Genomic DNA, 12,035 nt, shown 5'->3' on the forward strand with positions numbered 1-12,035 from the left:
TGCAGAACATGGCCAACAAATTAAAGATACATAACAATGTATAAATATCAACAATGTCATCGTGATCGTTAAGTGATGTCGGGCGGTGGGGTAGCCTAGTGGTTAAAGCGTTGGCTCGTCACGCCGAAGACCCGGGTTCGAATCCCCACATGGGTACAATGTGTGAAGCCCATTTCTGGTGTCCCCCGCCGTGATATTGCTGGAATATTGCTAAAAGCGGCGTAAAACCAAACTCAGTCAGTTAAGTGATGTCAGTCTCAAAAGAGTGATAACTTTAGTGGTGAAACATCAATTTCTAAGCACCGACTGCGCAAATATATGTTTTTCGTGGTTTTGGTAGACTTGGATTTCGACCGGAAGTGACGTAGTTGACTGGCGTAGTCCTCGTGCAGCATGGGAATGTAGGTGTTTGGTTGACACTGTCGCTGAAAGAAGAACAAGCACCTTTGTCAGTAACCTTACTTGTGTGATCTCTTGTAAAACACACGTTTGTGAAATACGTGATACTAATCAGATAAAAACAACTAGAGATATGGCGTTTCTAAGTTTACTCCTCCCCAAGTTGCGCTCGTTTTAGATTTAGCCAAAGTTTGAGTCAAGTATAATTACTTTACTGAAAAACAACTGTGAACGTACCTGATGTTGTTCATAGAAAGCCTTGTAACCGCCATCCAGTAAGTACACTTCCGGGTAGAAGAGGAACGGGTAGCGGTCGCTGTTCAACTTCCGGTCTAAACTCCGCAGATGGCGTAATCTGGGTTTAAGAAAGATTGCACCAGATGAGGAACATGTCGGTATGAAATGTGCATCACAGCGTAAAACTGCTTCGATGCCAAGTTTCGGTAAAAATCTGAGACATGTTTAATTATTTCAGTACTTTGGTCCAGTTTATCAAAGTTAAGGGTCAGAGACAGATCAAACCATGTGCACTTACAGTTTGGGTGCTCTCTCTGAGGAGAATTCACAGTGGAAGACCAGGATGTTCCGTTGAGTCGACTCCCTCCCTCGTAGGCTGGTGACTACTTCCGAGATTTGGGCCTCGTTGTGGAGATTGATGGCACCCTGTAAAAACAATTATATTGGGGATGATAAGATGGACAAAATGTCTACTAAACGTTATTAGGATTATTCATGTTCTTTACAGATATTACAGCATTACAGTCTCATACATCAACAAATAACTTATTATTTACCTCTATATGACCACCCTCATATTCATATGGGTAGCGACAGTCGATGATCTGGTACCCGGAAATGACGTCATCGTATTTCCCTGTCAGTAGTTGACTGACTGTACGTGGAGACACTGACTTGAGATCCTTGTGTCGGCCTGTGATGGTCGGAGCCTGTGACACTGGAGAACAAGTAATGACTCCATTATACAATCAAATATGACAAACCAAAATAAATGAGCGTCAGATCCCGTGGACCATTTCAGCAAAACTTGAGTTCTTTGTGAATATTTCCATGCATACATAGATTATTACCTTTGAGCCATCGCCAATCAGATTGATTTCCGCCTCCATTTTATCCACAGCTGATTTCATGGATTCGGGGGATTCCAAAATATAGAGCTCTTCACGACACATGACGTCATCACCTCTAGATCTCTTTGCTGTTGGGCTGTCATCCTCATCACGTGGTCGTTTTGGTGAGAATAAAGATTTTCTGACCGAACTGAAGTCGATGATTGTTTTGCGCGACAGAAAACAATTGAGAGGGGATCCCTGTAAATGGAGAAGGGGGAATACATTCATAATTGTAACAAGTTTCGTTTCGTTTTGTTTTGGATGGAGGCGGCAAATAGTCCAGCTATATGACCGCTGGACCAGAAAATCCAGTGATTGATAAACTGAGCAACGATACACGACGTCAGGGTGTGGTGACGCTCAATCCACCACCGAGTCAGACCACGGATCCCTTTGATCGCCTCTTAAGACCAGCACGGGTTCCTGGGGCCTAATCTATCCCATTCGTGACCAACTCCTGTTATTCCGGGACAAGCCGAATAGCGACTTCTTTGAGGTTACGGAAAGGGGCTAGTGGTGACAAATGAATCTATCCAGAGTCCGCAGGATCCTATGTTATGAAATATTAGGATGCATCCTGAAGGTGCATTGTTGGTTCGGTTCTTGGTAAAGATATGGATATGTATTATGCGTTTACCCATATCTACCAACTCTAAGGGCATGTTTTCTGGGTCTGTGGAAATGGCAACACAGTCTGGACTTTTACCTCGGTATCACTCCCGTGAGATTCGAAACCGCTGTCACGTGAGTCATCGTCATCATCGAAAGTGAGGCTGCGAGGCAAGACGCCGGTATCTTCAGGAATAGAAAGACGACCAGATGTCACGTGATCAGGACTATCAAGACAAAGTGTGTTCATCAAGGACATTGCAGAAGGAGTCATTTTAACCTGAAAACAAATATCGACAGTGTTATAAAATGAGTCCAAATTCATATTATAAAGATACAACAGAAATGTTACTGATGTAGCACGCTGGAGTACAGCAAATAATATGTGATTTTCATCTCCATCCTTGGAAGATGTTGATGGAAGTTATCATGATTCTGGTTGTAAGCAAACCATTATAACGTCTTGTAGGCGGAATCCTTACCCGTAGTGTCTGTCTTCCTGTTTTAGGCAGTGTAAAGTTTCTTGTTGTGACTGCCCTGTGTCTTATACAACAGTAGTGAGATAATGATGCCCTCTGCAGTTTCAAAACTGTATATATACCTACACACCGTCAATGACCTGATTACATACACAAACTAATTAACAACTACTGCATACTATCGTTAACACTTCAGTCTAATGACGGTGTAATAAGGCAAACAACGTCTGTAACTCTGAAACAACAAATCCCGACTAAAACGGAGCAATTATAGGAAGCTAGCACCTTGTGAGTGACCAGCGCTCCAGCTTGGGGAGGAAGGGTGATGGCTTGTGTGTCCAGCGTTTCTATACGGGGGGATGAGGAGATTATCCCCCGAGTGATAATCCAGGCGGGGCATCAAATATACCGATAATTGAGGTTGGAATAAATGCACGAAGGATATATTAGATAACTGGTAGAAATTAGGCACACACAGTGGAACAATATGACGGCTCGGTGCATTGTTTGTATAGGAAGACAGTGGTGGGTGTTTGATTGGACAGTGGGAAGACACAACAGTGTGTGGCGAGAAGCTGCAAGGATTGGGTCGTTAACAGTAATAACATCTATTTAAGATTATTACTGCGTTGTTGACGTAAACACAATCTGTTTTTCAGATGGGACATAATGAAATTTACGTTTCAAATAATTATAACAAGGATTCATTCTCAATTACATAATGTATACACTTGCTTAGATAGAACATAGTGTATGGTGGCTTCAGCAAACGTTGTGTCCACAGTGATATACACATTGACATAGTTTTATATTTTTTACTTCATGTTTTACATGTTTTATATATGATGCTTTCTAGATATTTATAGGTTCTATTTCATGTTAAACATCTATACATTGTCCAACATGCCACACTAATAAATACAAATACATACACACATACATACGTGTATATATACATATACACACATACATCATATATATACATATATACATACACATATATGTACATATATATAATATTATATATACACATATATGTACATATATATAATATTTTCTATACATTGTCGAAAGTACAAACTTCAATTTCATTACATATTATAACATCGTATCCATATAATGTTCTCCATATAAGTGTCAAAGGCACAAACATCAACTTCCACCACATGTTAAACATGTTATAGGTTCAACGTTATCCCACATTGTCAAAAAATATAAGCATCGATTTCCACTTCATGCTAAACATGTTGTATATATAACATTCTCCAATATATTGTCGAGAGGATAAATATCAATGGCTATTGATACAGGTATATACACCATAGATAGAAGTAATATGCTTCCTTGTATTTATTGTAGCTTAATATCCACAGATCTTACCCAGATTGTATAACTTGCAGCAGACATAGGCTCAATATCTCTGTGGGTCATTTAAAGTATGCAACCAGACTGGAGCCACTCAGTATATGGATGAATGGATGGATGGATGGATGGATGGATGGATGAATGAATGGATGGATGGATGGATGAATGAACTTGTCATAATATGCACACCACAAGGACACTTTAACTACGATGTGCTTCTTTTTGTTTTATGTTGGAAGGGACAATTTTGTTTACTTTTAATGAATACTCTGAAGCATGTGGTAACTGGTGTATCGCATTATTGGAACTCAGTTAACGAGTTACCAGTAAGTTAGAAAATAGAACATCCGAAATAGATCCTTGACGATCCGAATAACACCCATGCTTGTCGTAAAAGGCGACAAAAGGGATCGGGTGGTCAGACTCGCTGATTTGGTTCATGCCTGTCATATTTGCCTAACTTTGAAGTTCATGATGTCAATCACTGGATTGTTTGGTCCAGACTGAATTATTTACAGACCGCCGTCATATAGCTGGAATATTTCTGAGTGCGGGATAGACCACCACCACAACAAATAGACACCAGTGGCTTATAGAAGACTTCAAACTAAGTTTCCCTTTAGAAAAAAGTCTTATTTTGTTTAAAATTTGGATTTATTCTCATAGTTATTACTTTCCAAAATTCACAGGTATATCGACAATGCAGTTTAACATAGCATGCACTACTTTAATTCGAAATCATCAAAGAATCTACTCAATATTTATATATCCTATTATTTGGATAGAACGTCAACACAAGAGAGTGAGTATTATCGATTCATTTCAGCCAGGAGCGGGACAAACCCAGATCTAATAATTACAGTTTCTAGTGTTTTGTGTACAGAAAGGTTACAAACAGGAGAAAGTACGACATTAAATATTGTATGATATTTTTGTCCACCAAATATCAAAGTCACAACGCATAAACAAATTTTTATGCATCGTGTTGGGGGGTTGCATCAACGTGTTCAGCACCGTCGCCTCCAACACTCAGGATGTTTCGTCAAAATAGAGCTGAAATAGCGCTATACCGTAGAAATCAGTATTGAACTTAAACAGTTCAAAAATATGTATTTGGCATAAACGTTTCTATCTTCACAAATTAAAAAGCATTAACAATATTTGAACACTCATAGTGTAACCAATAGTTCTAATAAAACTACCATGGATTTGTTTTGGGAAAAGAACACTTAATGACTGTGTTATCATTTGATAACGTTTGTATATATACTGAAAGGCAAAAAAACGTCTTGAAATGACATTTAAGTATCAGTGAAGTATTTGAACATACTTTTTTTAAATATACACCAGAAGTCAAGTTTGAGGAAACATGAATCGTGGTCGTATAGCCTGTTTTGCCAAATAAAGTATTGTTTGAGATTGAGGTTAGAAATGTTTTTGTTTGTGGAAAGGTGAGGTGAGGTGAAATTGGGTTTAACGTCGTGCTTGAGAATATTTCGCTCATATGACGACGTGCATGCGTGTGTATGTATATGTGCGGCTGCTTGTACAAACCCAGACTTAAACTGGTTTTATAGTGCTAGCCCACTGAGATACCATGCCGCAGTGAAGCATGAATACCCCACTCAGACACATTATACTGACTCCGAGCCGACCAGTCCTTGTTGTACCCATTAATGCCGAGCGCCAGGAAGGGACCAACAAGTACCATATTTTAACGTCTTTTGGTATGACGCGGTCGGGGATCGAACCAGCGACCTTCCGCACTCCGGGCGGACGCTCTAACCACTACACCACGGAGGCGGCCGTTTGTGGAAAGTGAAGGGTTCGCACAAAGACAACATTGAAATCGAGATGCACGTGCATCTTGCATGCATTCAGGCATAAATTGCCGGCTTGAATGGCAAACATTCACTTGTTTTCTGAACACATCAGCTATGGCTAGGTTAACGAGAGGTGTTGATGGACGATATGACGGTCCTGGCGACGTGATGTTACATGGGATCAACCACTACGTGGACGGTCATCAGTGCTGTTGGGGGCATGTATCGCTGTCTCAGACGTTCTATCGTTCGTAAGCTGCAATTGAAGTCATTAGTAATGACTCGAGCACGTTGACCAGCGTCTAGACGTCCAATGGCTTGTTGCCGTTGATCTCGCGTTAACATAGCCATAGCCGCTGTGTTCAGAAAACAAATGAACTTGACTTCCGGTGTAAATGTGAAAACAAATACTCCATTGATACTTAAATGTCATTTCCAATATTACGACGTTTCTTTTGCCTTTCAGTATATTCCACACAGTGGCTAGCTTTAATAGGTAGAAGAAATATCTAAAAGCCAGTATCTGCAAAACTGGGGAACTGGTATGGAGGGTTCGGGGGTAGCCTTGTGGTTAATGCGTTCGCTTGTCACCTCGAAGACCCGGGTTCGATTCCCAGTATGGGTAAAATGAAGCCTATTTGTGGAGTCCGCCGCCGTGATATTGCTTGAATACTGCTACAAGCAGCGTTAAACCAAATTCTCTAACTCACTCACTCACTCAAGCGGTTCGTAACGCAAACAATTTAAAAAAACCTTTTCTTGTGAAAAGTATATCTTCTCGCTCAAAATGGTATTCAAGCTGGTTCTCAAATTTAGAACTACAATCCATACCCTGCCAAGCTGAAACCGGTCGCTGGTACACTATTTCGAGAGTGGAACGGGTGTCAGCTACCTAACTCGCATGATCAGGGGAAGGAGTTTCAGTCTCTTGTCAGGGAGCGGGCATTTTAGGTTGGATAACTTGTCACCAATCCCTTTCACATTTGTGAATAAAATATGTTGAAATCAAATCAAGCCCTTCTCCAGTAAGCAAGTCGTCACAATCCGAAAGCAAATCTGTTCAAATTCTCAAAAAGAGAGAAAACATTTCTTTTGAAAATAATTTATATACTGTTTAAACATGTTACTGTTGAAACTTAATACCATATCCTGTCATCTTAAAATGAATTGTTAAGAACTCCCCTGCGCTGGATACAATTGCTAAAACAAAAACCCAGTCAGATAAAGTTTTATGTCTATTTTTTATTATTTCTTTTTATTTATTTTGTTTTCAAATTTGTATTCCTCTAAAGATGTTACATGAGACATACATGGTGTATATGCATTGTACAGGACATGAGAAATGAGAAATATATATGGTATATATATATAATTATATATTATAATTACAGGGCTGTAGCCGGTAAAGCCACATTTCCAATAGATTAATTAATTAATGGATTACCGTAACCGGTATAAGAGTGTCCCCATGTATAATATTGTTTTCACAAGAAACGAATAATCTTTCCTACTCACAAACGTGGTGTTTAAGCAATACCGGTAAAGGACTGTTCCTACACTAAACGCTAAAAGAAACGTTACCCTCTTACCTTTATGAATTACTTAAAAACTATCAAAGATATGTTAGAAGGTATTAGTTTACAAGAGAGCTTAACAACACAGCTTTATGCAAATCACGAACCAAATTCTCAAACGCATTCATATTTAGGTGAAATGCATCTTTTTCAGAAGAGTTAAATTGTCCTATTTTCGACCATGCCGAAATAAACCAATAACAATGATTTAGATGTCCAAAAGAAAGGGTGAAATAAAATTCTGCTTTGAGACAGAGATAAACCATTTAAAGTCACCATTTTTCAATTATTAAAACAAGAAACAACTGTTGTAGAGTGTGTAAAATTGTAAAAGAATCATACCTATGATTTCAGTCTTTAAAAAGATTTTCTGCTGATTTGCATTAGTGAAAACAAGTACAACGTATCTTTGATATTGTGCAAAAGTGTTTAGGAACACATCAACTTATCTTTGTTAACATTTGTGCTTGCAAAGTAACATTTTTCCATTTTCTGTTTACACACAGCAATATCAATCACCAAAACGTAGAAATATTCAAGCAGTATTTGCATCAATTTCACGTACAGAATGATTTTATAGGGTATAAAGAGAGCCTAGAATGTCCAGATTAATCTAACTGATTTCGAAAACCAGGGACACCGTACCAACAATCTAGAAGGATGGCACAATAAGGTAAAGAGACTTGTCCAAAAGTGCAAACCCTGACATTTACGAGATCGTAAAGCTCTTTCAGCGTGAGCAGTCTCTCACAGAGGTTGCTGTCCTGAGACTATCTGACCAGTGGACAGCACCTTCACGAAGAAAGAAATATAATACGCTCGTATTGCATCACTGAAGACCAAGCTTCTGAACCAACACCTGAGTGACATGGAGTATAGGACCATGTGGGCGACCTCCTTCATCTGCAGTAGGGGGTGTAAAAAAGAATGTTTGTAAATGATGTTTTGTGATCTTACGCCATTTTATCTGGTTTTACACATGGCAACAAACTTAACCATTATCATTATTATTATGTTTTACAGATTAAGATGTATTATTATGTGATAATATTATATCTAAAATACCTATTAGTATATTACATGTATATTTTGCCAATTATAGAAATGAAATATGTTGTGATCTGAATAAACCTATGAGGAAACATGTCTTGTTAGTTAAATACGGTAACCTGTTTGAATCACTAAATATGTTTTGACAGCCACTTCCATCTTCACGCAACCATATCAGCAACATCAATTTTGGCTATCTGTTTCGGAAATGTGGTTTTCCCGGCCTGTAACCACTTTCTACCGCACTCCCCAACACAAACAATTATACCGAGCCTTCTGATATTGTTGTTCAACGTCAGTGGTACACTGTCCAGTCATCTGCATTCCTTTGTTTTCCAGCCAAACAACGAGTTTTAATCTTCAATGGATGTTATTAACTGTGTAACTATATTTACACATTGCCTAATGCCTAAATAAAAACAAATTGAACCACTGTCTTCCTCCCTGCCTGGTCCAGTGTGTTGGTACAAACATCGCCTCTAATACTGTGTGTATTGCTGATACTGCTAGCATTGTTAACTCATCTTTATAGGCAATTGCACATTGTCACGTGTGTAGCATGAAGCACCCATCACCCATTTGTACACACAGCATTTATTCCAACCTCAATTATCGGTATATTTGATGCCCGCCTGGATTATCACTCGGGGAATAATCTCCCCTCATCCCCGTACAGAAACGCTGGACACACAAGCCATCACCGTTTGTCCCCAAGCTGGAGCGCTGGTCACTCACAAGGTGCTAGCTTCCTATAATTGCTCCGTTTTAGTCGGGATTTGTTGTTTCAGAGTTACAGACGCTGTTTGCCTTATTACACCGTCATTAGACTGAAGTGTTAACGATAGTATGCAGTAGTTGTTAATTAGTTTGTGTATGTAATCAGGTCATTGACGGTGTGTAGGTATATATACAGTTTGGGAAACTGCAGAGGGCATCATTATCTAGCTACTGTTGTATAAGACACAGGGCAGTTCAAGAAACTTTACACTGCCTAAAACAGGAAGACATAGACACTACGGGTAAGGATTCCGCCTACAAGACGTTATAATGGTTTGCTTACAACCAGAATCATGATAACTTCCATCAACATCTTCCAAGGATGGAGATGAAAATCACATATTATTTGCTGTACTCCAGCGTGCTACATCAGTAACATTTCTGTTGTATCTTAATAATATGAATTTGACTCATTTTATAACACTGTCGATATTTGTTTTCAGGTTAAAATGACTCCTTCTGCAATGTCCTTGATGAACACACTTTGCCTTGATAGTCCTGATCACGTGACATCTGGTCGTCTTTCTATTCCTGAAGATGCCGGCGTCTTGCCTCGCAGCCTCACTTTCGATGACGACGATGACTCACGTGACAGCGGTTTCGAATCTCACGGAAGTGATTCCGAGGTAAAACTCCAAACTGTGTTACTATTTCCACAGATCAAGAAAACATGCTTTTAAAGTTTGGCAAGTATGGGTAAACACACAATACACACCCATATCTTTATCAAGAACCAAACCAAACAATGCACCTTCAGAGAGTAATCTTAATATTCCCTAACTTAGGATCCTGCGGACTCTGGGATAGATTAGGCCCCAGGAACCCGTGCTGGTCTTAAGAGGCGATGAAAGGGATCCGTGGTCTGACTCGGTGGTGGATTGAGCGTCACCATAGCCTGACGTCGTGTATCGTTCCTCATTTTATCAATCACTGGATTTTCTGGTCCAGCGGTCATATAGCTGGACTATTTCCTCCTCTACCAAAAACAAAACAAAACGAAACCTGTTACAATTATGAATGTATTGCCCTTCTCCATTTACAGGGATCCCCACTCAATTGTTTTCTGTCGATCAGAACAATCACCGACTTCAGTTCAGTCAAAAAATCTTTATTCTCACCAAAACGGCCACGTGATGAGGATGACAGCCCAACAGCAAAGAGATCTAGATGTGATGACGTCATGTGTCGTGAAGAGCTCTATATTTTGGAATCCCCCGAATCCATGAAATCAGCTGTGGATAAAATGGAGGCGGAAATCAATCTGATTGGCGATGGCTCAAAGGTAATAATCTATGCATGCATGGAAATATTCACAAAGAACTCAAGTTTTGCTGAAATGGTCCACGGGATCTGTCGCTCATTTATTTTGGTTTGTCATATTTGATTGTATAATGGAGTCATTATTTGTTCTCCAGTGTCACAGGCTCCCGACCATCACAGGCCGACACAAGGATCTCAAGTCAGTGTCTCCACGAACAGTCAGTCAACTACTGACAGGGAAATACGATGACGTCATTTCCGGGTACCAGATCATCGACTGTCGCTACCCATATGAATATGAGGGTGGTCATATAGAGGTAAATACATGTAATAAGTTATTTGTTGTCATTTGAGACTGTAATGATGTAATATCTAGTCTATCTATCTAGAACATAAACATCCCTAATAAGGTCCAGAACACATTCTGTGCATCTTGTCATCCCCCAAATCCACGTTCTTACAGGGTGCCATCAATCTCCACAACGAGGCTCAAATCTCGGAGTTAGTCACCAGCCTACGAGTGAGGGAGTCGACTCAACGGGACATCCTGGTCTTCCATTGTGAATTCTCCTCAGAGAGAGCGCCCAAACTGTAAGTTGCCCTTGTGTACCTGGTTTTATCTGTCTCTCTTCTCTCACCCTTAACTTTGTTGAACTGACCCGAACCTTGGCATTGAAACAGTTTTACGCTGTGATGCACAGTTCATACCGACATGTTCCTCATCTGATGCAATCTTTCTTAACCCCAGATTACGCCATCTGCGGAGTTTAGACCGGAAGTTGAACAGCGACTGCTACCCGTTCCTCTTCTACCCGGAAGTGTACTTACTGGACGGCGGTTACAAGGCTTTCTATGAACAACATCAGGTACGTTCACAGTTGTTGTTTCAGTAAAGTAATTATACTTGACTCAAACTTTGGCTAAATCTAAAACGAGCGCAACTTGGGGAGGAGTAAACTTAGAAACGCCATATCTAGTTTTTTTATATTTTATTAATACATCACGCATTTCGCAAACATTTGCTTTACAAGAGATCACACAAGTAAGGTTACTGACAAAGGTGCTTGTTTCAGCGACAGTGTCAACCAAACACCTACATTCCCATGCTGCACGAGGACTACGCCAGTCAACTACGTCACTTCCGGTCTAAGTCCAAGACGAACAAGACCGCGAAAAAGAAATACGTGCGCAGTCGGAGCTTAGAAATAGATGTTTCACCACTGAAGTTTTCCCACTTATGAGGCTGACATCACTCAACGATCACGATGACATTGTTGCTATTTATATATTGTTATGTAATCTTTAACTTGTTGACTGTTTTCTGCATATAGTGCTGGTTGTCTGTGGTATAAATCCGAAATAAAGTTGAAATATACGCACCCACTTCTTCTATCAATATGTTTTCAAGATTTACAACTGACTTGCTTTCGCTTGTGTTTGTGACGGATGTGGCAGGACACGCTCACCTTGTGAGATTACTATTTGATAGTCTCTCAAAACCGTGCAATAGGTGAATGAGTGAGTTTGGGTTTTACGCCGCTTGTAGCAATATTCCAGCAATATCACGTC

The 12,035-nt window shown here is 39.8% G+C and overlaps 2 protein-coding genes across 2 annotated transcripts; one reads left to right on the forward strand and one right to left on the reverse strand.

Moving 5' to 3' along the window:
* Positions 1-257: 257 nt before the first annotated feature.
* Positions 258-4,048, reverse strand: LOC124284793 (M-phase inducer phosphatase 3-like). Its single transcript, XM_046720904.1, has 7 exons — positions 3,998-4,048; positions 2,236-2,418; positions 1,488-1,727; positions 1,194-1,346; positions 935-1,062; positions 637-754; positions 258-425 (listed from the first exon to the last, which is right to left on the reverse strand). Exons 1-7 carry the CDS (start codon positions 4,046-4,048, stop codon positions 258-260), a joined length of 1,041 nt encoding a protein of 346 aa, XP_046576860.1.
* A 5,607-nt stretch (positions 4,049-9,655) lies between these two features.
* Positions 9,656-11,707, forward strand: LOC124284795 (M-phase inducer phosphatase-like). Its single transcript, XM_046720905.1, has 6 exons — positions 9,656-9,832; positions 10,249-10,488; positions 10,622-10,783; positions 10,930-11,057; positions 11,215-11,332; positions 11,540-11,707. The coding sequence occupies exons 1-6, from the start codon at positions 9,656-9,658 to the stop codon at positions 11,705-11,707; spliced, it is 993 nt and encodes a 330-aa protein (XP_046576861.1).
* The last annotated feature ends 328 nt before the right edge of the window (positions 11,708-12,035 follow it).

Source organism: Haliotis rubra, unplaced genomic scaffold (genome assembly GCF_003918875.1).
Source record: "Haliotis rubra isolate DU_JTF1 unplaced genomic scaffold, ASM391887v1 Scf345, whole genome shotgun sequence".
In the NCBI taxonomy this organism is placed as follows: Eukaryota; Metazoa; Mollusca; class Gastropoda; order Lepetellida; family Haliotidae; genus Haliotis; species Haliotis rubra.